Below are 27,138 nucleotides of genomic sequence, written 5' to 3'. Positions count from 1 at the left end.
CAGTTAAGAGCACTGACTGCTTTTCCAAAGGTCCTGAGTTCAATTCCTAGCAACTACATGGTGGCTCACGACCGTATGTAATAGGACCAGATGACCCCTTCTTGTGTGTCTGAAGACAGCTACAGTGTACTCACATAAAATAAATAAATAAATAAAATCCTTAGAGGGATCTTACTCACCCCTGCCTTCCATCACACTGGTGTGCGTGTGTGTGTGTGCGTGTGTGTGTGTGTGTGTGTGTGTGTGTGTGTGTGTGTGTGTGTGTGTCGCAGCATGTATGCAGAGGTCAGAGTACAATGTCTATGAGTGGGTTCTATCTTTCCTCTGTAGGACCCAAGAATTGAACCCAGGTCATCAGGTTTGCCCAGCAAGGGTTTTCGGTCACTGAGCCACGTGTGCACCTCAGGTCACCATCTGCTTTTCTGGTTTCTTTGCTTCTCAGTTTCTCAAACAAGTGGATCTACAAACTAAGCACAAATTTCAATCCCAATTCCTAATATAAATGGTCTGGCATGAACGGGTGCCCCTGTCTGTCGCTTCACTCTTCTCCTTCAACACTGCAGGTCCCAAAGCTTCTCCTGAAGAGGACAAGGCGCCTTGTAGTGATCTAGGAACTCATCCCAGCTGAGCAGAGAGACAGGAGACTTGGTGCCAGCACTGGTTAAGGGTCAATGCCCTCCTCCTTCCCGTGAGTGGGAGTTTTCCAGCCTGACAAGCTGCATCTCTAACTCCCACCACTCCACAGCAAACTGTGAGTAATGCACACCTTTGTCCCTTACAAGCCAAACCACTGTTTCATAAGGAATTTCCCTGCTCATTAGTTCTGCTCCAAGTCTGTGGTTCCCGCCCATGCTCCTAAGAATGACTTACACTTCCCCACTGTGTTCCTCCTGGGCACAGTTTCCAGGCATCTCCCACAGGCCGCAGCTCCCACTGCGTGATTTTTACTTAGATACAACCCAAAGCAACTTGTGAAATATTAGTAATGTTTTAAGTACTAATTATAACCAAAGTACTTTATTAACCAAAGTAGCACATGAAAGCAGATGTGTGCAGGAAATATAGTCTAGAGACCTAAGATCTAGTCCTAAACTGACTATTAACTAGCTTTGAGACTGCAAACATTCGATAAAAGAAGGCAGGGAAAAATGTCCATTGCCACTGGAGTATAAACTTTCAAATCCTTGAATACTCGCACACTGCCAATCATGTAAAACTGCCCCCAAACATATGAGTAAAAATCATCGCAGAGAACAAAACTCAAACTCACAACAACCTCAACAAAATACTAAGGGGGACACTGCACACACAAGTCTGCTTCCCTAAGAGATCAAAACCATGAGCTAGGAGGAGGGAAACGATGAAAATGGTCCTCACAAGAAGAGAGCATTAGCAATGCAGCAAAATCAGGAGTACAGTTGTGCACCATGTACACACACATGCACAAACAGACATATACCACATACAGGCACATACATATATAAACATACACCATGTACAGACATATGTGCATGCAGAGACATACACTATGTACTAACATATGTGTATGTACAGGTGCACACTGAGTACAGAATGCATGCATGTATAGACACACCATGTACAGACACACATGCATGAAGAGACATATACCATACACAGGCATGTGCATAAATTTGACATAAGTGAAAGACACTAATATGCTCTTGCCATATAGTCTAGTAGGGTGTCACTGACTCCAGTGCCTTCAACAAACAGTTCTAGCCACACTGACATGATTCAAAGGCAACCAATATGCCCTTTGGGGAAATCCAACACTAGTGGTATATCTAAACAATAGAGCATCATTTAGTACTAAATAAATGAGCCATTAGGGCTCAAAAGAGTCTGGAGGACCCCATGATATATAATATTAACTTAAAGAAACTTTCCTGGGGCTGGCAAGATGGCCTTTAGCCAAACCTGACATTCTGAGCTTAGTCCGTAAGGGATGCACAGGCTCCAGAAAGTTGCCCTCTGAACACACCCCACTCCACCCAAACACACCCACTGTGCATGTGCACAAAATAAGGCGTAATAAAGGGTTTTTGTTGTTGATTTTGTTTTTAAATCAAGGCAGGCAAATCTCTGTGAGCTCAAGGCCAGCCTGGTCTACACAGTGAGCTTCAGGACAGCCAGATCTACTGAGAGAAACCCTGTCTGCAAACAGAACAAACCTCCCTGAAAAGGCTTTACTGAAATTACAGTAACATCTTAGCAAAGGCAAATCCTTGGAGACAATAGAAAGGCCGTGGGTGCTGTGGGTTTGGGGGGAAGGAAGATGAAAAGAGAAGACTCTGAGCACAGGGAAACTATTCCGAACGACAATGGAGGAAACAGCATCCCCGAGGCAAAGCAGGGGCTCTGAGGGTAGACGTGCACTCACACAGACAACTCTGCAGGGCAAGGCCTTCCCAGCGAGGCAGGCTACAGGTGTCCATGGCTGTCCTCTCTCCGCCTACTGTAGCCACGCACCTAACTCTTGCCCTCAAACTAGTGTCCCCTTTAACACAGAAAAGGCTGACTTAGTTACTCCTTAACCTAGGGGTTCTACTCCGCACTATTAGGAGGTGCGGTCTTGTTGGAGGAAGTGTCTGCCGAATGGGAGCCAGTCTTCCGCTAGCAGCCTTCGGACAAAGATGGAGACCCTCAGCTCTTCCTGCACCATGCCTGCCTGGAGGCTGCCATGCTCCCACCATGATGATAATGGACTGAACCTCTGAACCTGAACCAGCCCCAATTAAATGTTGTCCTTATGAAAGTTGCCTTGGTCATGGTGTCTGTTCACAGCAGTCAAACTCTAAGTCAGAATGTGTCTTCTAAATATTCAACAGTAGACAAAATTGTTATTTTTAGAAGGTTTTTTAAAGTTCAACTTTTAACTAATATTGAGTAAAGCTTAATAGTAAAACAGAAAATGTATACAATTCTGTCATTTAAAAACTCAACCTTCTGTGTGGTACTGGCACACACCTTTTGTTTTAAACATTTTTTTAAAAATTTTATTTATTTATTACATATAAGTACACTGTAGCTGTCTTCAGACACCAGAAGAGGGCATCAGATCCCATTACAGATGGTTGTGAGCCACCATGTGGGTGCTGGGAATTGAACTCAGGACCTCTGGGAGAGCAGTCAGTGCTCTTAACCTCTGAGCCATCCCTCCTGCCCCAACAGCACACATCTTTAATCCTAGCACTCAGAAGGCAGAGGCAGGCAGATCTCTGTGAGTTCCAGGTCATCCTGGACTACATAGTGAGTTCCAGGTCATCCTGGACTACATAGTGAGTTCCAGGACATCTGGGCTACACAAAGAAATGCTGAAGAAAACCAAAAATAAATAAATAAAAATAAAAACTAAAAATTTTAACCAGGTGTTATAAGTACATGTAGCCCCAGGAGTCCGGAGGCCAAAGCAAAAGGATTCCAGTTTTGAGGCTAATCTGGGTTACACAGTAAGATCCAGGCTTGTGGGGAAGATGACCCATTAACTTTCTGTATTCAGTGGTTTTCTTGTAAATCTAGTAATAAAAAAATATTCAACTTAAATTCTGACTCTCTAGCATGCAACACAAAGACACAAGAGATGCTAATTAGAAACAAGGAAGGGTGGAAAAAAGAGGCAAAGGAAAGCAACAGTTCTGACCACCAAGCTCTGGGAGAGAGGACCAGGGTGACGGTGCACACACCTTCAATCCCAGCACTCAGGCAGGTGGATCCATGATTCTGAGGTCAGCCTGGTCTACGCAGTGAGTACCAGGACAGCCAGAGCTATACAATAGAGAGACCTGTCTGAAAAATAAATAAAATAAAATAAAATAAAATAAACCTAAGCAAACAAAGCCTCTGGAGCTCAGTGGGCAGCAGGGCTCGAGCTGGTGGTTCAGTGGCCCTGGCTCTTACTGTGAGCAGTGGGGAGAGCTCCCCTGTGCTACTGTGGGCTCTTACTGTGAGCAGTGGGGAGAGCTCCCCCTGTGCTACTGTGGACTCTTACTGTGAGCAGTGGGGAGAGCTCCCCCTTTTCTACTGTGGACTCTTACTGTGAGCAGTGGGGAGGGCTCCCCTGTGCTACTGTGGACTCTTACTGTGAGCAGTGGGGAGAGCTCCCCCTTTTCTACTGTGGACTCTTACTGTGAGCAGTGGGGAGAGCTCCCCCTGTGCTACTGTGGGCTCTTACTGTGAGCAGTGGGGAGAGCTCCCCCTGTGCTACTCTGGACTCTTACTGTGAGCAGTGGGGAGAGCTCCCCCTGTGCTACTGTGGACAGTGGCAGCTACATGTCTGGGCAGCATGATGACGTGCTGTGCTGGGCAGAAGCTCCGAAAGCGCTTGCTCTCCCATGGGCGCTGTGACTGGAATGCATCCAGGAAGGTGATGGAGATGAAGAGAGACCCCAGAGTGACACCATCCCATAATAAGGGAGATAGGTTAACTGAGTGTCTACATGTCTCTGGATGCAGACTTACTCAGCAGGACTCAGGAAAACAAAGCTTTACATGTTATAAGAAGGTAGGGTTTTCAGTTCCTTCCCCCTGCTATATAAGAAAGAGCATGTTCGAAACCACATGAATCAACTTTGGAAGTAACGAGTGTGCCCAAAGAGAAGGATGAAAACACAAAACGAACCCTAATACACGGAAAGCCTGTTAGCATGGCACAGGGTCAGAGAGGCTGAGGCCAGGAGTAGGGAGCACTCCATAAATCGCAGCAGGACACTCCAGGCCAGATGTGCAGAATACAAAAAAACTGTGATGTGATTTCTGTTAACAAATGGAACAAAGTCCATCCATAAATAAACTCCGCTGAAAATCTGTCCTAAGAATTTGTTTTACTTTTTTTTTTTTTAATTTATTTTTTAAGATTTTATTTTATTGTATATGAGTACACTGTAGCTGTCTTCAGACACACCAGAAGAGGGCATCAGATCCCATTACAGATGGTTGTGAGCCACCATGTGGTTGCTGGGATTTGAACTTAGGACCTCAAGAAAAGCAGTCGGTGCTCTTAACCACTGAGCCATCTCTCCAGCCCCCTTGTTTTACTTCTTAATTATGATGAAAAAATACTTTCAAACATGGTAGCACAGCAGATACAAAACTACTCCTAAAAGGTAACATGAACAGACAGAAAGTACAATTAATAACATTAACAGAACCTCTACTCTGCCCCTTCTGAGTACAAAGGTCAACGTCCTCAGGGGATTAGCAGTAACATTGTTAAAACTCTTGTGCCTCGGCTGCAGCTCAGTGACAGAGCACTGGCCTGGGACTGGGAAACCCCAGGTAGTGTATGTATTTCCAGCAGAGAGTTAGACATTTCATTGTCATTTCTTTTTGTTTTAATTGTCATTTCTTTCTTACTTTAAAATGATATTTTACGTACAAGAATGCGTGTGTGGGTGCATGAAGAGGTCATCAGATCCCCTGGAAACAAGTTCTCTGTAAATGCTTGGGACTGCTGAGCCATCTCTCCACCCATTGTTTCCCTTCTGCGATGATGAACTGTCCTCAGTTACACACTCATCACTAGCTTTCAGAACATTTAGGAGTGAGCTGTGATAAGGCTTTAGTTTACAAAGTCATCACTAAGGAAGACGGATAGTAAAGGATCTTTTAAGACTTACGTTTTGCTTCAGAAAGACTCTGATTAGGTGACCAGACCAACATGCCAAGATTGTCTCGTTCTTGACTGCGCCTTGCCAGTTTGGCTTAGTAGAAAGAAAATAAAAATTGTATTATTATAAGTTAGTAGCTATAATTTAGCAGTAAATACCACCATCTGATCTTCTAAGTCTTAGACTATGACATCACCCCCACCACCATTCATCTCATACCCATACAAAAGTAATAAATTAACTTTACAATGGTATTTTAGGAAAGTCCCTTAAGATGGCTTTACATGGGGATGGTAACAGGGTCTACAGGATGGAGAGACAGGAATGCTACAAATATTAGTGGAATACCATTTATTGCTGAATATGCCTTTTTAATTTTTTGTTGAGATGGGGTATCAGTATGTATTTCTGACTGGTCTGGAACTTGCTTTGTAGAACTGGTCTTGAACTCAAAGAAGCCTACTTGCCTCTACCTCCCAAGTATTTAGATTAAAAATGTGCACCCCACACATGGCCCCAAACTCAGAAGTTAAAAAAAAATGTTAATTCTGCATACACCACCACCTACAAAAAATAAATAAATATATAAACACATAAAATTTAGCAGATCTAGCCCAGTGCCCAGGCCTTTTATAAAGACACTGAACCAATTCATGAGTGTGAAGCTCTCATGGTGTCTTAAACTCTTAAACCCCACCTGCCAATATAATGGCCAGAGATTTTAACATGAGTTTTGGAATAGGCAAACATTCAAACAAAACAGTATTTCACCAAGCAAAGCATGTCGCAGGAGCTGTGTGTGGCTGTGCATGGTTACAGTCCCGACGTCTGGGAGGCTCAAGAGGTTCTCAGCCGAACAGAATCTCAGAGCAACGTGCAAGCAACCAACCAACAGAGAAGAAAACAAGACAAGAACTTTTCATTCGCCACACTCACCCGTCTCTCAGAAAGGAGGAGAGAGGGACGGGGGAGGGGGAGGGCAAGGCTAAAAAACGAACAGATGAGGAGAGGAAAACTAAAGTTCCAGAAATACCACCCCTACTAATAGGTACGGAACGTAAAGCAGCGCCAGCCTGGTGACAGCAGGTGGGGAAGGGGAGCTCTGACTAATGGCGGCAATGTGAGGAGGTCTGGCCAGCGTTCTGGAGGGAGAGCTGTCAGTACGTCCATATCCATTCGAGAAAAGACATGAACTGAAAATACAAAAGAACATGGACGAACCACAAAACAATGAAGCTAAAAAGAGCCAGCAATAGAGAAAGGGGAGGCTTTAAAGGACCCGTGGTGGTGAGCACACCTCAGGACACAGGTTTCCCATCTGTGTACCAGGAAAGCCGGGGATGGAAAAGTCCACATTAATTCTCAGATGGGACTTCTAAACACATTTCCAATAAAACAACAAATATATCTTTAAGAAATGTTTTATTCAGCGCTTGCCTAGCAAGTGCAAGGCCCTGGGTTGGGTCCCCAGCTCTGAAAAAAAGAAAAGAAAAGAAAAGAAAAGAAAAGAAAAATGTTTTATTCTAGGGTTCACAAGAGGACCCTAGAATGTTTTGTTATACTAGGAAATAAGAAGGACTGGAGAGATGGCTCAGTGGTTAAGAGCACTGACTGCTCTTCCAGAGGTCCTGAGTTCAAATCCCAGCAACCACATGGTGGCTCACAACCATCTGTAATGAGATCTGATGCCCTCTTCTGGTGTGTCTGAAGACAGCTACAGTGTACTTATATATAATAAATGAATTAAAAAAAAAAAAAGGAAATAAGAAGGCGGCTAAAGAACACAGGCTCTATCCTCCACTAACTAAATTTAGAAAAATTTGAGCAACAAAGTAAAGGACAGAAACTTTACAGTGGACATGGAGGTACACACTTGAAGGTTCAGTGTAGGAGGATCTCAGGATTAGATCAGTCTGGTCTACAGTGAGTTCCAGACCAGTCAAGGATACACAGTGAAGACTAACAACTGTCATTAACGTAAGCTACAGACAGAGACCATGTCTTTGTGACAGAAAGAGAAAACAGAAACAAAAAGGGAGAAAGGGAAGGAGGGGTGAATGAATCTTTCAAAATGGACTTTGGAAATAAAGACATTGTAAATGAATGAAGAAAAATTATATGACTTTTAGAAAAAGACATATGAAAAAAACTTGTGAATTTGTTTTAGGAAAAGTATCACGAGATATGGCAACAGGACCTTAATAAATGGCCCACTGTCCTTAATCTCAACTTGACAGCCATGTATCAGAACAGAGCAGGAGTCAGGCCTGGTGATTTACCAGATCTCCAACATCCTCTGCTATCTGTGCCAAAATGCACTCACTGTCCCTGCTATGGGCCGGAAAGCCACGTTCTCTATCCTGGGGTACAAGGCATTGAGTCTAGTGCCTTGCACCCAACAGACAGCCCTTTATTTTAACCCTTGAACCCTCTTTTCACTTTTTTTTTTTTTGGTTCTTTTTTTCAGAGCTGGGGACCGAACCCAGGGCCTTGTGCTTCCTAGGCAAGCGCTCTACCACTGAGCTAAACCCCCAACCCCCTCTTTTCACTTCTTATGCTGAGCCAGGGTCTGTAACTCTGTAGCCCCAAGCTGGTTCACAGTTACCAGTCTCCTGGGGAGGCACTAAGTAGCTGGGACTACAACTGTGTACCGGCAGGTTCTTAAGGCACTGTGGTGTACACTGACAGCCGGAACACCAGAGCGAGTGAGTGACACAAGAAAATGGGGACGTGGTTGTGGCAGCCAACATCCCCATCCCCACAGATCAATCAGCTCACCTAACGGGTGCTCTATCTGATGTCTGCCATCAGTAAGGCTCATCCACCCAACTCACAAGCTTCGGGCATCTGCAGCCTCCCTCTGTCCAGCCCAAGGAGTTCTTGCCCCACTCAAGGCTCCCTGTCACACCATGGAGTGCAAAACCTAGGGGATCATCCCAGTCCAAGAGATGGCCTTGGTAGGGGCCACTCGGTCCTCAGCCTTTCACTGTACTCTTTCTTGGGGTCCACGGAGCATCACTCAGCACTGGAGACCTGGCACTGTGGACCAAGCGGATGTGACACTGCAGACACATCTCTGCACTCAGAGCAGCCTCTCCTGTAGCACTCAGGCTGGATCCCCGTGGGCACTTCCTTCAGCAGCCTGGCATTGCTGTCTGCCCTGAGCTAACACTCCGGCCATATGGATGCCACACAGGAACTTCCCGAAGCCTCCTCTCTAGGAGGAAAACGCTCCTGAGGGACTTGCCGCAGCTGCTGCCCACCAGCAGACCAGGGATCCCGCTGTCTCCCCAACACGTAGCGATCTGAAGCGTCTGAACTTCTGCTTCACTGTTTGGTGCCCCGGTGTGGACAGACTAGACATTCTCTCTTGCTTTTAGTCAGGGTCTCTCTGTATAGCCCCAGCGGCCCTGGGACTTGCTATGTGCTGGGTTAACTCTGCTCAGAGATCGATCTGCCTACCTTCCCAGCAACGGGAGGAAAGGCATGCACCAGCACGCCCTGCCTTACTGTCTAGTCTTACAGGTTAACTCAACATTCCTAACCATTTTCTTCCTCTTATTCAGTTTTCTTCATTTATTTGAATTTATCTTTCCAATGAATTCCTAATATTTTTTTTAAGTTTTTTTTTTTTAAATTTACGTGTGTATGTCAGTAACTCCGTGTATCTGGGTGTTACAGGGTGCTTGGGAGCTGCCCGATGTAATGGGTGGCTAGACCCTCTGAAGAGCAGCCAATGCTCTTAACTCTTCTCCAGTCCCCAAATAAAGCTTCTGTAAAGAGTTGTGAGTTTCACTGAGAATGTGTTAATTCTACATACCTAAAAATTGAGTTTCCTGGGTCAGACTCTTAGTAAATATAGTTAATTCTTTTTAAAAGACTGCCTATTTTTAAGTGCCTTTGTCAAAATTCACTTACTTTAGTAAGTACTTTGTTTTACCGAGGCCTTTTATTTTAAACTTTCTGTAAGTGTTAGTGTTGTCACACAGTGGTTTTCACTGACATTTCTCTAATGCTCAGCAATACTGGACAGCGTCCATGCTTTGCTCCCTGTAATTCTGGTGAAGTAACTATTTAGACTTTGAACACATTTTAAAGACAAAAATAAAAACTGAGCCTGGCAGTGGCTCAAACACCTTTAATCCAGCACTCGGGAGGCCGGTGCAGGTGGATCTCTTGAATTTGAGGCCAGCCTGGTCTACAGAGTGAGTTCCAGGATAGCCAGGGCTTCACAGAGAAAAAAACAACAACTGTCTCCAAACAAACAAACAAACAAACAAACAAAAACCAAAACAACGAGAAGCTGTGATGGTTCGGTGGTTAAGAGCACTCACTGCTCTTTCAGAAGACCTAGGTTTGATTCCCAGCACCACATAGTGGCTTAAACTCCTTTATAACTCCAATTATCAGGGATGTGACTTCTGGCTTCCATGAACACAAGACATACATGTGATGCACAGATAAATACACAGGCAAAACACTCATACACATTTAAAAAAAAAAAAAGGAAGAGGCTTATTCACTACCACCTGAAACTAGAAAGCACATAAATATCTAAGAGAACGGGCACACGATGGCATTTTCAGACACCAGACTATAGACAGCAATAAAAATAAAGTGACACCTATTTGTTTGCACGAGGTATTCTATCTCCAGGATAAAAACTGAGAGAAGAAGTGTGACGGTCTGAATGAGAATAACCACCACAGGGTCAAATGTCCGCATGGTTGTGGACCAGCTGGTGGACTGTTTAAGGAAAGATCAGAAGTGTAGCCTTGTTGGTGTTGACGTTCCAAGGGCCCACTCCAGACCAAGCCTGGCTCTCTGCCCGCTGCCTGTGGATCAATGTAAGCTCTCCAATACAACACTGCTTCCCAGCCATGCCTGCCTGACACCACAGTCTCTGCCACAGCGGTCGGTGCGGACTCACCCTCTGAAACTGTAAGCAAGCCCCTAATTGGTTACAGTGTCTCAGCACAGCAATAGAAAAGTAACTAAGACAGGAAGTCAAGGTCAAAGGTTGTCTTCTCTGTTCCCAGGATATTTTTGGAATGCTAAAAGGAGACAGGGCAGAGATCAATGGCTTCCAAGAAAGAGGTGGAGGAGGATCAAGAAATGCAAAAGCTGGGGTTGGGGATTTAGCTCAGTGGTAGAGCGCTTACCTAGGAAGCGCAAGGCCCTGGGTTCGGTTCCCAGCTCTGCAAAAAAAAAAAAAAAAAACAAAAACAAAAAAAAAAAAAAAAAAAAAAGAGCAAAGAAATGCAAAAGGACTCTAACTAGCATTGAGCTTGGGAGGCTGAGGCAGGAAGAGCATCATGAGACTGAGGCCAGTCTGGGCTACACAATGAGTTCAAGCTATAGATAATGAGAGAAGGAGGAGGCAAGAGGGAGGAGAGAAGAAGTCACACACGTGTTTCTTGAAGGGATCCGAGGATCAGACAGACAACACAAGTTCATCAGTCTTGCTTTGTGTGCACTGAGAGGTCCTGCCAGCGCTTCTACACAGAAACTGATGCCTCGAGGTGCTGAACTTTAGGGCTGTCGATTCCAGTCAGTAGTGCCAGGGGTTAGTGGATCAAGGAGGAGCACAAGAAAGCAGAACTATCATATCACTCGCAGCACCGCAGAGCGAATGTTCATGCTACTTCAGCAAGAGCAGCTGTGTGTCCGACAACAGACACTGGGAATGAATGCACCCTAGCAGCTCCTTGTCTAGAAGCAACCTACACACAACAGCAGGCACCACACTGCCTGTCAGGCCTGTGGAAACCACTTTATGGTATCTTCACAGCACTTAAAAAACTAGATGTAGAACATGCCCACGGCCTTTAATCTCAAAGCCCAGCCTCGAGACACTAAGATGGCCTCAGATGAGCACTGTGGGCGCAGGCGGCTGGGTTTTGCAGGATTTCTGACTGTGTCCCTGCAGGCCTCACACCCCTCAGCTCACGCCAGCTTGCAGGCTCCTCACCCTGTGAGCTGGGAGGTACTCTACAGCTCTCAAGGAAGCCTTGACTCACGAGGATGGTAACCATAGACCTTGGTATAGTACAAAATAAAGAAATGGCTTAAAAGCTCACTGTCAGGTGTGAAATAACCACCAAATTTAAAGGAATTAAAAATAAAAATTAGCTCTACAACAGTTTCATTAAAAACTCAAGTTAAATGAAGTATGTTATAACAAATATTTACAAATATCAAGAGTAAAATTCACTTTCTAACTTCTTAAAATGTGAGGTGACTCTAAAAATTTAGCAACATAAAATGGTTTCTGAGCACACACTAACCAGAAAACAATTAAATGCAGACATGTAACGAACTGGAGGGGTTCTGTAGTGCTTGCCCATGCTGTGTTACATGACGTCACAGCAGTTCTGGGTGCCAGCAAACTGTCTCAGCCATCTACTCAGATTAAAAAATACTATAATATGAACTACAACATTCAAAGACTTTCATTATTTTCCTACTATCTTTCCTCACAATATAATTATCAAATTAGTATATATTCATCTAAAAAATTCCCTTTGTTGTTATTTTGTATATAGGTTTTGCCTATGTGTCTATACAATATTGTGCAGTCAAAGCACATCATACACAGCAGGCAGGAAGCAGAAACAATCTCCAGAGCTTATTAACCAGATGGAAACACAAAACTCCTAACAGACGTAAGACGGTTTACACCACCACTCAGACGCACTGAAAAAGTTAGGCAGGGGATGATAAGAAAACTGAAGGCACATGAGAGAATGTAACATACATATTTTAAAAGTATAAAATTAAAGACAATACTAAAATCTGATTTTAAGAATGTGAAAGGTTGGGTTGGGGATTTAGCTCAGTCAAGCGCAAGGTCCTGGGTTCGGTCCCCAGCTCCGAAAAAAAGAAAGAAAAAAGAAAAAAGAAAAAAAAAAAAAAAGAATATGAAAGGTCAGTAAATCCCTGAACAAGAAGTGGCCCAGTGTGTGGAACAGAGAACTGAATGTGTGACCTGGCTGCAGGTGCCCCCAGTGTTCAATTTTCACCTTAAAAAGCAGCCCAGGAGCTGCAGAGATGGCCCAGTGGTTAGAGCACTGACTTCTCTTCTAGAGGTCCTGAGTTCAATTCCCAGCAACCACATGGTTCACAGCCACCTGTAATTCCAGTTAAAGGGGATCTGAGGTCCTTTCCTGACCCTGGGCACTGCACACACTTCTGCACAGACAGAAACACAGACAAGAAATAAAATGTATTCCCAGAACCTCTGCATTACATTCCTGTAGGGAAAAGAGTGGCAGGCACCTTTCCTCTGGCTTCTTCCCTCAAAGCCATAATCTCAGTCTGGTCATGTGGGGAGGGAAGGGCAGCAACCCCAAGGACCTTATGAAAGTTCTCACCAGTCCACCTCAGGCAGCACTGTCATCTCAAAGAAACGAGGTCTATGGAAATGACACAAAACAAAAGCTGAGCTCATCTTCCTTGTGAGGGGAAACTGGGTGTGTGCACAGAGACGCTGTAGGACCTTTCTAACTGTTGGTCAGTTCAGAACTACACCAAAAAGTGAACTAAAAGGAGGAGCTCTCACTGTCATCTCCCCATGCACTTATGTACATGGGCCCTTTTCAATGGTGCCACACTATCTCCACTCAGGCCCTGGCTGTCTCTCCCACTGCAGCTCATTCTTCTTGCCAATTCCTTCCCATGACTGTGACCACCAATGACCATGACAGACCTGAGGATCTTTTGTATCTGATTTCCTCTCAATCTAGTCTAACAATCTATACGGCCCCTCAGTATTCACAACACTGGGCCATTCCCTATTCCCAGTTCAGACTTCATCATGAGCCATCAGTACAAGGACAAAGGCTGCAGTCTACACAGAGCAATGAGCATGATGGTCTGTGAGGAACAGGAATCATACCGGCATGTTGAGTAACACCTCGTAAATGATACCAACTTTCTTTTCTGCCTCCATTGTTAAATTCCAATCCTTGAGACATGGGTACCTCTAACATGTGGCACGCTAGCCAGTGAACAGTTCTACAGGGGGTAGTCTCCTGTTTGTCTCCCCTCCACTCTACTGCAGTGACAAGTCCGGGCACTGTATGGGCATGCAGCACCTTACAGCTCAGCTCCCTGAACTGCCACGCACTCCAGGACAGGGCTTTTCCTCTGAAGGGTGTCATTGCAGCAAAGTCCTGGTCTGCTAGCCACACTAGAAACTCGACTGACATACTCAAGGGGTTTTTCTAACTAAAATCATCTTAATATATAAACCAAGGAAACCAAAAGACAAGGAAAGTTGGGGGACAGGGAGATTAAAACAGAAAACAAAGAAATAGAGTCGCAGTTGGTCAGAAAGAAAGGAAGGAAGGACAGAAGGAAGCAATGTATCGAGCTCAGCATGGTAGCTCAGATCTGTTATCAGAGTGGCCCTCAAGTGGCTACAACAGGAAATTCTGAGTCCAAAGCCAGTAAGGCTACAGTGAGCCCTTATATTTAAGAAAAAGGGGTAAACGTTAGGATATAGCTGGGTTGGTAGTGCTTGCTAGCATGCCTGAAACCCTGGGTTCAATCCCCACCATCATGGCATAAAGTGAGTAGTAACGCTCAGCACTATCCCCAGGTCTCAGGACCGCAGGGCAGAAGCTGAAGGTCTCCTGAGCTATACAGAGCGTTTAAGGCTAGCCTGGGCTACATGAAACCTCACAGTCACCCCCAAAAGACAATTTAAATTGACTTTTGCTTGCTTTGATCCACTCTTTTACTGGACGCAGCTTCTCCAGGATTAGACACCTTTGCTGCAGGGTGCTGCTTTTTAACCTGGGAGCAACTAGTCTCCCTGTAGCACATTTCCACTTGGGCTCTCTCCAGCCAGTTCTGCTAATAGCTTTGGAGTATTTGACTGAACGAACGGCACAAAGCCACAGAATTCAACAGCCACTCAAAGCTTCTCTACCTCAGAGCGTTCAAACTCAACTTTGTCTTCCTCACACTGACTCTCTTTTAATCTCAGAGATACTGTCACAGAGTCAGTAAAGACAGCACAGTTGTGCACGAACTGTTGCTGGTAATCGCAATAAGTTGGGATGAGTTCAAATATCCAAAAGAGAGCCTCGATCTGTAGAAACCATACAGTGGACAGGTACTACAGCTCCAGACTGAGGCTGGACGGGTGCATTAACCTGTGGGCAAACCTAAGCAAAAGCAGCACTGATAACGCAGGTCCAGCTTGAAGTGCACGTTCATAGCGGTGTAAACAAGATGGCTGTGGAGAGAGGAAGCAGAGGTGAAGTCAGCCCTCGCTCACACAAGCTTCCGAGGAGAGCCGCACATCCCCACCTGAATGAAGGGGGAAGGCAAACCTGCATGATGGGAGGGACCCCCATCACCAACAGTGTGGCAGGGAACCTGAGGAAGACACAGACGCTCCCTTTAGCCCAAAGAAACAAAGGAGGGGGTAGAGCAGGTGACCTGTGCTCTGCGCCTGAGGTCAGGAAGGGACTGGGAAGAGTCTAACTCTAACTCAAAGCCACCCCAGGTCTGGGAAGTAGAAAGCAGAACAGGCCTTACCTGCACCCGCAAAGCAGGAGGAAACTGCAAGGTCAGCTAGCTCCCTACCAAGAGCCTGTTACAGAGAATACAGGGAGACATGGTCTGGGTTCCGGGAGAGCAAACGGGCCTGTGGTCCACCATGGACACTTGCTAACACGCTGGCTGTCTCCTCCCAGCTTACTGCAGAAGGGCTTGCTCGGTGCCTGTCCCTGCATTGCCTCTGAGAACAGACATGCTCCCCCCTCGCTGTGCTTCTCCCCAGAGCACACTTTTTGTGTGCATGGGTGCTCTACCTGCCTGTGCTCGTGCACCACATGTGCCTGGGGCTTGAGGAGACCAAGAAAGACACCAGAGTGTCTAAGAGTGGATGCACTGGCGTATGGGTGCATGTGCAACTCACTTATGCACACACACTGCACACACAATACAACAGTAACCTGAAAGTTAGTCTAAACGAAGATTAAAACACTTGGGTGCCACGTGGGTACTAGAAGTAGAACCCACACTTCTGAAAGAGCAGCCAGTGCTTAGCCTTTCCTCAAAACACTTAATAAATTACATGATTGGATTATTTTATTTTATTTTGAGACCAGGGTTTAGCGACTCTGAAGCCCACCCTGGCCTATAACGTGAAGTCCTACCACTTCCCATTCCTCACACTGGCTTACAGGCTACACCTGGCTCAAATGTTCCTCTTCCTTTTTTTTTTTTTTTTTTTGGTTCTTTTTTTTCGGAGCTGGGGACCGAACCCAGGGCCTTGCGCTTCCTAGGTAAGCGCTCTACCACTGAGCTAAATCCCCAGCCCCAAATGTTTCTCTTCCTTATGAGAACCTAGTTTCTCTCCTCTGAGTCTTAAGCTGTTAAGGAATGATGACAACATTCATGAGGAAAGAGTGGAATGGCCTACTCTATGCTGGAACAAACAGTATCACTGTGTATCAAGCCTTCATAGCCCTGCATCCTAACAAACGACTTTTCTGTAGCTAATCCAGATTTATGAGCACTGCTCTCCGGCTCTACAGTGCTTTATCCTTTTCAGGGAGAGGGAGGCAGGAGGGATAGTAGCAACAGAAGCCACGGCCTGGCGCCTGCCAACACTGAACTACATTTCAGCCCTCGATCCTCTTAAAACAAAAAGGGAACTTAGAACGCTGCAATTTACTCAACCCGCACGATATTAGAGAGGCATTTAGTCCTGATGTCAGACTAGAAACCAAAAGGACGAAACGGCCTGTGATCTCTTAACCAGCATCCCACTGACAATGGAACAGCCAGCGCTCTCAGTCTCTCACCACCACATCTACTTCTCAAATGAAAGTTCCAGCTAAGGGCAGTGAGACGGCAAAGGTAAAGGTGTTGTTTTCTACGCAAACCTGACCACCTGAGTTCTATACTTGAGCCCATGATGGAAGGAGACAACAGACTCCCACATGCTGTCCCTGACATGTACATGCATGCTATAATACATGTGCAACTCCACTTACATGCACGCATTGTACACACAAGAGAATAATAAACAGAAATACTATAGATTAGCTCCAAGTAAAAGTCTCAAGATGAAAACACTTGGGTCATAATAAACCTAAGGAGATTGCAGGGTGGTGACATGTGTGTGGGGTGTGTGTATATATATAGATGAGAGAGAGAGAGAGAGAGAGAGAGAGAGAGAGAGAGAGAGAGAGAGAGAGAGAGAGAGAGATACACGGGGAAGGGGGACGGGGGAAACCAAAGATTAAGGCACTTGCCACCCAGACTGGCAACCTGAGATCAATACCCAGGACTAACCTGGTAGACGGAGAGAACTACCTCTAAAAATTGTCCTCGGATCACGTACACAGCCTGCCATTCATGTATACACCATCAACATACCCACAAGTAAACAGTGTGATAAGATTTACAAGACCCTAAAGGGGGGGGGGTCAAGGGACCTTAAAAGTGAGAACAGAAGTCACCTAGAAGCTGCCATCCAAAGGTGAACACACACACAACATCCCTGACTGCCATGTGTCTAACATATACCACTCAGCGTACATCAGAAACCATCCTCATAAATGCCCACTGCTTGGGGTTTACATGGTCAAAAGAAATCATAAAGGACACACGGCAGTGTGATGGCCACAGAAACACTGAGCCACGAGGACTCTGCTTGGGCTACACAGAGGTGCTCTCCTCTCCCTCCCTCTCTCGCCCACCCCCCCCCCCTACAGGTACCAGGCACACACACAGAACTGGGAATGCAGGCAGGAGAATTTTAAATTCAAGGTCATTCAGGAGACATTATCTCAAACAAACCAAACAATAAAGAGGGCCAGACAGAGGCTGACAGCTTTGTGTCCCATTCTAAAGGTCTTGAGTGAACTCCTAGTGTGTGTGTATGTGGGGGTGGGGGTGGGGGTGGGGGGAACTGAACAGTGAAGGTGTCATGATCATGAGAAAGGAGGGAGAGAGAAAAGACAAGCATGGCCCCAGGAAGCACACTGAGAAGGAGAATTCTACAGAGCTTCACAGGAGAGAATGAGCTCCAGAACCAGTGCAGTGCAGTGCAGTGCAGACATCCCAGACTTGGAACAGCAGCTCAGGAAGTCAGCACATGTGCTAAAAATGGCTGCTTTCAGTTAGGGGAAACAGAGGCTGGAATGAAGGAAAAGGCTATCTGCACCACGCAATCCATTAGCATCTTTTAGATTTGCATTGTATGCCTACCGTGCCTACCTAAATACTTAACCTTAAATTGTTCTAAAAAGTCAACCACAGGAATGAGATGCCACCTAGACCACCAATTCTAAATTATATCCACACAACTGGATCTATCCCTGTCAGGACTGGGATTCTGACAGACACTCCTCTCTAGACTTCCCACATCACAGAAAGGGCTATGCCACAAGCCACCACCCATGGCTAGAAGTTACTAAATTTACTAAATTACTAAAATTAAAACTAAATCTTGGAAGCTGGGGCGGGGGTAGGAGTGGGTGGTGGTGGTATGGTGGTGGCACACATCTTTCATCCCAGCACTCAGGGGCAGAGGCAGGTGGATTTCTGAGTTGGAGGCCAGCCTGGTTAAGCTAGCTCCAGGACAGCCAGAGCTGCACAGAGAAACCCTGTCACAGAACAGAACAGAGCAGAACAGAACAACCAAGACCTCCATCTTGGGCTGGGAGTATGTGGCTCGGTAGGGAAGCACCATTTGTCACCAAGGCCTTTAGTTTGGTTCCTAACATTGGGATGGGGCCAGGAGGAGCCGTATGGACACAGCCAACGTTCTGTCTTTTATTTCCTTACTACTCAGTGTACAACACCAGACAGAATCCACACTACGTAAAATGACAGCAAGTACTCAGTGTGAAACTGTTAAGGCCACCCGTGCAAAACATAGCTCAGCTCAAAGGGCTAAGGATCATCTGCTGAGCCAGAGAGCGACCACGGTCCAGGAACATAGATCCGGATCACATTAACTCTGTGCTCCACTGTACACGTGGATGCATGAGTTTATTAGCTACAGGACAAAAAGGGGAGGGGGAGGGAGGGAGGGAGGGAGGGGAGGGAGGGAGGTTGTCCGTGCATTTACCAGATACCCTGGCGAGGTGGCAGGCTATGGGAAGGAAGGACACTGAGGACACAGTCAGCCTTTGAGTTGGAAGTGGTAATGGTCTGTTGCAAATACCTCAAAGGTTTTAACCTGAAGTTACAAGAAAATCAGATGAACCACAGTGATAAGCAACGGAAGGAAGACACTGTAAGTTCAAGACCAGCCAGGGCTGCATAAGACCCTGTTGTTAAAAAAACAAAAATAAAACAAAAAACCCAAAATATCAATTTCAACTTTTCCTTCAATTTTGTAGACACACATCCTAATCCATTCTAAGTACTCATTAAAAGTGTTATTTTTATCATCAGGAATATTTAAAGCCTTAAAAATAAGTGGCTGGGAGCTGGAGAGATGACTCAGAGGTTAAGAGCACTGACTGCTCTTCCAGAGGTCCTGAGTTCAAATTCAGCAACCACATGATGGCTCACAACCATCTGTAATGGGATCTGATGCCCTCTTCTGGTGTGTCTGAAGACAGCTATAGAGTTTGTGTGTGTGTGTGTGTGTGTGTGTGTGTGTGTGTGTGTGTGCGCGCGCATGTATATGCATATATATATATAATAAATCTAAGAAATAAATAAACAAGTGGCTATGAGGTACCTATCAAAAAGAAAATCTAGGGGTTGGGGATTTAGCTCAGTGGTAGAGCGCTGCCTAGGAAGCGCGGGCCCTGGGTTCGGTCCCCAGCTCCAAAAAAAAAAAAAAAAAAAAAAAAAAAAAAAAAAAAAAAAAAAAAGAAAATCTAAGCTCACAGTTTGGTTCTGATTAAAAAAACAGAATATGGGATCTCAGCTCTCAGGAGGCAAAGGCAGATGCATCTCGTGAGTTTGAGGTCAGCCTGATCTACACAGCGAGTTACAGGACAATCAGAATGTAGAGACCCTGTCTCAAAAATCCATGACCAAAACAAACAAACAAACAAACAAACAAACAAACAAACAGAATATAGGGTGGGTGAGGGAGATGGTCTGGTAGGCAGAGGCAATTATAGCCAAGCCTGATGACCTGACTCTCCGCTTAGAACATTACACCACAGGCCTGTGATGCCAATCACATGCTCACACACCACAGCTACTATTTTTTTTTTTTAAATGAGGGGCCAGAGAGATGGTTTAGCAGTTAAGAGTGCTGACTTCTTCCAGAGGATCCTGGTTTGGTTCCCGGCACCCACAATGGTGGCTCATAGGTGTTCCTAACTCCTGTGCCTTCTGAGAAAACCAGGCACACACATGCTAGGTACACGGACATCAGACATGTAGGCAAAACATCATAGACGGGGTTGGGGATTTAGCTCAGTGGTAGAGCGCTTGCCTAGGAAGCGCAGGGCCCTGGGTACGGTCCCCAGCTCCGAAAAAAAAATCATAGACAAAAAAATTTTTTTTAATTAAGGATTGAAAAACAAAGATTGTGTAGTGAGGAGATGCCCCGTGGGTACACATGGCACGTGTAGTACATGTTAGGGGAACTAAGACAACCCCCAGAACTGATGTAAGGGTGAGTATGGTCACACGTGCCTGTAATCCCCTGGGGTCAGGCAGCCTGTCATGGACAGCAAACAACAAAAGGACTGCCTCAAACAAGACAGAGTCCAAGAACGACAGCTGACTGCCACATGTGAACTCACGGACAAATGGATGCACACACACAAGCTTTTTAAAACAAAACTATAATTCTCACACAATGGTGTGTGTGCAACAGATGTGAGCAGATGGCATGAGTACCGGCCAGAACCAGCCAGGCAAGCGCGCACTGAGGAACAAACGAGTGTGAGCATCCAGAGACTGGGCCTCTGAGAGCGCCAGAGCATGGAGAGCAGCGAGAAAGGTGCCTGGGCCGGAAGGGACAGGAAGGGACAGGAAGACAGGAAGGAAGGAGGACTCCTGGGCAGATCTTCCATTCATTTGCTCACTTCCCAGCCACTTGTTCAGGCCGTGTGTGACATTTCCAGGATGTAGTATTACCAGTTCCAAAAGGGGACACCAGCTGAAGCAGACTTTCCTTCTGTAAAAAAGGAGGACCCTCCTACTCCAGGGCCACCCAGAGCAGCTGCACACACTGCGGCCTGAAGCACCAATCCAAGTCCAGGACCAGAGTCAACTACAACAAAACTTTTTTTTTTTTCTTTTTTCTTTTTTTCGGAGCTGGGGACCGAACCCAGGGCCTTGTGCTTGCTAGGTAAGCACTCTACCACTGAGCTAAATCCCCAACCCCACAACAAAACTTTTTTATTTTATTTTTACTTTATGTGTAAGAGTGATTCACCTGCATGTGCATGTGCACCACAAGTGACTCCTGCCCTTGCAGGCCACAGGAGGTCATCAGATACTTGGAACTGTTTGCAGACCATGAGCCATCAAGTGCTAAGAACTCTATTGGGTCCCGTGCAAGTGCTTCTGACAGCTCAACATCATGGACACCTAAGAGATGGGGGGAGGGGGGGGAAATCTCTGCATCTCAAAGCAAATAACAAAAATAACTGTCAGATGCTCTCACCTCAAACCACCAAACAATCCCTCTTATTCAGGCCAATTCAGCATCATAAAGGTAATTTTTTTTTTCTTCATGAGACAGCATTTCTCTGTGTAGCCCTGGCTGTCCTGTGACTCACTCTGTAGACCAGGCTGGCCTCAAACTCAGAGATCCACCTGCCTCTGTTTCCAGAAGCTGTGCTTGGTAGTGGTACAGAGCTGTAATCCTACATCTTGGGAGTCTAAGGCAGGAAAATTTTAAGTTTAAAGCTTCCCTGGCTATACTAGCTGGTTCTGTGTGTCAACCTGACACAAGCTGAAATTACCACAGAGCAAGGAACCTCAGTTGAGGAAATGCCTCCATGAGACTCAAAGGCATTTTCTCATTTTCTCAATTAGTGATCAAGGGGGGAGGACCCAGCCCATTGTGGGTGGTGCCATCCCTGGGCTGGTGCTCTTGGGTTCTTTAAGAGAGCAAGCTGAGCAAGCCAGGGGGAGCAAGCCAGTAAGTAACATCCCTCCATGGCCTCTGCATCAGCTCCTGCTTCCTGACCTGCTTGAGTTCCAGTCCTGACTTCCTTTGGTGATGAACAGCAATGTGGAAGTGTAAGCTGAATAAACCCTTTCCTTGTTCCTGTCCAGCTTGCTTCTTGGTCCTGATGTTTGTGCAGGAATAGAAACCCTGACTAAGACACTGGGGTACAGAATGAATTCAAGGCCAGGTTAAACAACAGTGACTCCCAATCTCAAAATAGGGATAAGCAGTTCGATTTGTTTTGGGTTTTTTTTTTTTTTAATGTTCATTTTCTTCTCTGTGTATGGGTGTCTTGCCTGTATATACCTGGTACTCATGGAGCCCAGAAGAAGGTGTCAGAAACCCTGAACCTGAAGTTATGGACAGTTATGAGTTGCTATGTGGGTGATGAGACTCGAAACCAGGTCTTCTGCTGCGCCATTTCTCCAGCCCCAAATGAACACTTGTTAAGGGCTGAGGGCTCTCAGCCTGTGCCTGCTCTGGGGTGTGCTCTGGGCTCTTACTCCTCTTAGTAAAATAAATCCCTGCCTCCCCTATTAAGGAGCTTGGGACACCAGCCCCAACGCCGGCACAGGAGACCCAATCCACAAAGATATGGAGCTGGTCAAGGAAGACACTGACTGCGCGTAAACTGTGACTGGTGCTTCGTTTCTCTGTCCTCTCAGACTCTAAATTCTGTCTCTTGTTGACAGCAGGGGCCAGCACTGACAGATTTTTGACTTGTGATAACAATTCACTGAACAAACATCATGGTTTCACCGTGTTAGTAATGAAGATCTTAGTTCTTTAAATAAAAATATTTTAGTAAATATCTGGAGTGTGTTTGTTTGTTTGTTGTTTGAGACAAAGTTTCTTTGTGTGGTCCTAGCTGTCCTGGAACTCACGCTGTAGACCAGGCTAGCCTAAAAATCAGAGATCTGCCTGCCTCTGATGGGATCAAAGGCATGTGCCACCACTGTCCAGCAAGTGTCTGGATTCTACCCTGAGTTAATGCTCCTTGCCAAACACAGCAGCTCTTCCTGAGCAAAGAACCATCTTCTATTCTATTAGCATCTATCGACATGCTCAAACTGCTTTTTAAAAAAACTTTAATTCTGTGCTAGGCAGCCCACGCCTTCAGTCCAGCACTTGGTCAGCCGGATGTCTGAGTTGGAGGCCACTCTGGTCTAGAGTTCTAGGACAGCCAGGGCTGCACAGAGAAACCTTGTGTTGAAAAAAAAAAAACCAAAACCAAAAACAACAACAACAACAACTACAACAAAAACAAAACAAAACGAAAAAAAAAAAACAAACCCAAAAACTTCAATTCTATCTGTCTCTATGGCTTATAGAGAAAGAGGATTTGGCTTTCTTAACCTCAACCCGTCTCTGATCAGCCCCAGTTCCCAAGACATTTAACACTGTGAACAGCATCCACAGCTGAATCATACCACACGCCACGGGACACGTCCATTTTACACACGGGGACACGTCCATTTTGCACACGGGGACACGTCCATTTTACAGTGTTTTACCTGGAATTACAATTACTTTCTTTTCTCTTTTGCTCGCTCTGTCTTGTTTCCTTCTCCCCATTCACAAGTACAGACCGACACCTGGATTTACTCACCGTGGGGACCGGGTGGTAGCTGTGTGCGCGGCTAGTGCTGTGCTCTCACTAGCCTAGGAATTCTCTTTACTTTCATCCTGCTCTGGAATCCCATTATCTAGGGCAAGTTTTTAGGTTCACTGAGTAACCATGTAAATAAACATATTAGGGATAAACAGCCAGGCTTGGTGACCCCAGCCTGTCATCACACCATTGGAGAGGTGGAGGGAAGCAAAAGGATGATGAATCCAAGTCCAAAGTTGCATGGTGAGTGTGAAGTCTGCCTGGGTTACATGAGATTAAAAAACAAACCAAACAAACAAAACGACAAAACCCAGCTTAATAAAAAACAAACCAAAATGAATAATGAGAACCACAGAAGGTGGGATGGAGAGGCGCTCCGTGGCTAAGAGCATAGAGCCCCCCGCCCCAGGCTCTGAGTTCAAATCCCAGCACCGACATCAGCTGGCTTACAGCTCCTAGGGAATCTGACACCCCTGACCTCTCTAGGCACTGCACTCATGTGCACATATAAATCTTCGTATTTTTAATTTAAAGAGAGAAGCAGAGAAGGGAACTACAAATAAGCAAAGAGGAAAGTTCATGAACGCTAAGGTTCTGATCCAAACAGCAGCATGGTGCAAACGCCCAGCTTCTGAGTGTATAAATGACAACTAACAGATGACTGGGAGCACGCACATATTCCTCACAAGGTCTGCCCTCAGAGAGAGCTAGACCATCATACCCTGACAACATATATTCCTATCTGATGCTCAGATCTTGGTTTCTCTAGTAACTCCTCTCCAATGAAAGAAATGACTGCTCTTCAGAAATAATTGGTATCACGAATGAGTAGGAAAACACAGATAAATATACTAACAGTCAATGAAGGATGCAAAAACTGAGAGACAGCGTTAACTTCTGACAAGGGTGCTGTCTTCAAGAGGTCACATCTGGAATAATGTGGGCACTAAATAAAAACCAACAGTTACTGAAGCAGCAGATGGCTCAGTGGTTAAGAACACTTGCTCTTGCAGAGGACTTGGGTTCAGTTCCCAGTACGCACGTGTTGGTTCTCAACCATCTGTAACTCCAGTTCCAGGGGTCCAATTCCCTCTTCTGACCTCTGCAATTACCACGCACGAACATGATAGACATATTAATACATGCAAGCAAAACATACATAAGGGGTTGGGGATTTAGCTCAGTGGTAGAGCGCTTGCCTAGCAAGCACAAGGCCCTGGGTTTGGTCCCCAGCTCCAAAAAAAAAAGAAAAGAAAAAAAATACATAAAATAAAAATGAATAAATATAACATTAATAAAAACACAAAGGTTATGAACTGGACCTCACTACTGAATAAAGAGGGAAGCCACGAGTGCACGGCCAGGAACAAGTAGAGTAGCCGTGGTGGCGCATGCCTCTCACTCTGGTCCTCAGCAAACTGAGGCAGGCACTCAAAGTCAAGGCCAATTTCTCAAAAGAGCAAGCAAGCAACTCTCTGAATCCCAGCACCCAGGAGAGCAGTGTGGTCTACATACACAGAGTTGTAGACCAGCCAGAGCCACACAGTGAAACCATGACAAAACAAAACAAAACAAACAGCAAAAACAAAGAAAGCAATCAGTCAATAAATGGCAAGAAAGAAACCATCAAACTGTACACAAAATCACATTCACTAATTGGTGAAGATTCTTTCTCAGTGGGCGTGGCAGAGCGCACTGAGAGTCCAAGGCTATCCTGCATACACAGCAAGGCATATTCATACGCCAGTGGCCTGCGTCCTGCCTTGCTTATTCAATTATCTCTCAAGCAAATCCAGCATCCCTTTGGTTCAAGGTCTGACTCCTGCCTGCACTGTTACATTAAGAATCCAGAAATCAAGGCCTTCTTACAGACTTCAGCCACTGGCACCACCTAGGCCCTTGGGCATACTTGGTCCCTCCATTTCCCAGGCCTCCAGCAGTGCCCCATCCCCACCACTGTCATGTCTGCCATTCATCCACTCTCCCTATTTGTAAAAAACAAGCACAGCCCCACCACTCAGGCTCAGAACTCAGTCTTATCCTGGCCTGACATGGATCTGGCCACATCCTTTCAAATGTAATCTCATCCACTTCTAGAACGATGAACACCTTGCAGTGGTCTCCTCACCCTGGCTTCCAATCCAGTCACCCACAATGTCACAGTATTTCTGGCCAGGTTCTGTCCTGCCAGCACACACCGATGTGTCCATAAACTTAACTCCTAATCTTATTCTAACTCACTCCACCGTCTACCAACACTCGGAGCTAACCCTGTGTAACAAACGGAGAAAGGCATGGAACAGTAACCACAGAGCTGAATATCCTCCATTCCCTTCTGTCAAGTAAGCTCACAGAACCTGCTCTAAAATTTCATTTTGTGCAGTTTATAGGTAAGAAATTTGAGGCACTGCACCCTAAAGACAGTAACCAAACACAGGTTCTCGGGGTCACTGAAAATTACTACTGACAGAGGAGGCATCCCCCCCGGTGGACTCTCACCTCTCTCTGCTTTATTTTGAAACACAGTCTTCCTGTGTAGCCCAAGCTGGCCTCAAATTTCTGCCTCAGCCTCCTGCTGAGAAACTGAACAAGTTTTAAGGTAAAGAATTATAAATGTCAAAAAAAATACTGCAAGCAGCCTTGTTCAGTGAGACTAGAGACTTGTTGAAAACAGGATCTTCACAACTGTGTGGTCAGGGACTAAACTCAGGCTCCCATGCACGCTAGACAAGAACTCCAGCTTGAAGCTCAGTCCAGAGATGCCTGACACGTGTGGGTTCCACATCCCTTCTGTTCTATATTTCATCTACTAGATGGTGAATTAAGATATTGTCAGGGCAGGAGTGATAGAAAAGGACTAAACAAATCCTAAAGCCACCAAAACAGAGTAGTCATGGTCATCTGCCCATGTCACCACCTTCCTACTCACACACGTACCGGGCCACATTAAATCAGGAGAAGCTGGGTGTGGTGGAGGGTGTGGGGGCAGGCACAGAAGGAGGAACCCTGAATTTAAACCAGTCTGATCTATAAAGCAAATTTCAAGATAGCCAGGGCTACACAGAGAAACCCTGTCTTGAAAAACCAAATAAGAGAAAGAAAAAAAGAAATGATATTCTCAAATGGTATAAGGGTCTTCTGTCAAATAAATATATGAGTCTTACTTAAAGAAGTCTGAAGCACAGCCACATAAATTCAAAGCTATTAAATAAAAAACATGCCAACCACCATTGTAAATAAAACCAGTCTTTATCCTGCAATTAATACCCTGACCCCAAACAAACGAAGCTGACACAGGGCCCACAGCAGATACATGGGCCCTGCTTTCTTGGAGAACTCCATCTGCTAGACAAAAACTAAACCTTGTGCAAGTCACTTAACATTTCTCAGCCTTGCATGTATGTGTGTGTGACTGTGTGTATACGTCTGTGCACACATGTAGACATGTGGGCAGATGACTGCAGAGGCCAGAGACATCAGAACTTCCGGAGTTAGAGTTACAGGTGGTTGGGAACTGCTTGATGTGAGTACGGGAATCAAGCCTGAGTCTCTGAAGAGGATCACATGTTCTTAACTACCGAGTTTATCATCAGTGAGATGTAGTTAATAGTAACGATCCTAAAATCGTTCTAAAAGCACTTATTGTGACCAGAACAAAGACCTGCATAAGTATTATTTATTAAATAACTCCTCCAACAGTTAGTTCTCAGACGGTGACTGGATGAGCCGTGATCACCTGTGGAAAAGGAGCTACTATACAGACAGAGGCAGTCACA

The 27,138-nt window shown here is 45.5% G+C and overlaps 1 protein-coding gene across 1 annotated transcript in view; it reads right to left on the bottom strand.

Annotated features, from left to right (window-relative positions):
* Nucleotides 1–27,138, bottom strand: part of Rcor1 (REST corepressor 1) — a 75,212-nt gene that overhangs the window by 28,701 nt on the left and 19,373 nt on the right. The window contains 1 exon segment of the mRNA XM_032908482.1: nucleotides 5,637–5,720. Within this exon segment, the coding sequence (XP_032764373.1) occupies nucleotides 5,637–5,720 (84 nt within the window).

Source organism: Rattus rattus, chromosome 7 (assembly GCF_011064425.1).
Source record: "Rattus rattus isolate New Zealand chromosome 7, Rrattus_CSIRO_v1, whole genome shotgun sequence".
Classification (NCBI taxonomy): Eukaryota; Metazoa; Chordata; class Mammalia; order Rodentia; family Muridae; genus Rattus; species Rattus rattus.
The sequence above is the reverse complement of the archived record's forward strand: the minus strand, read 5'-3'. Positions and strand labels throughout refer to the sequence as shown.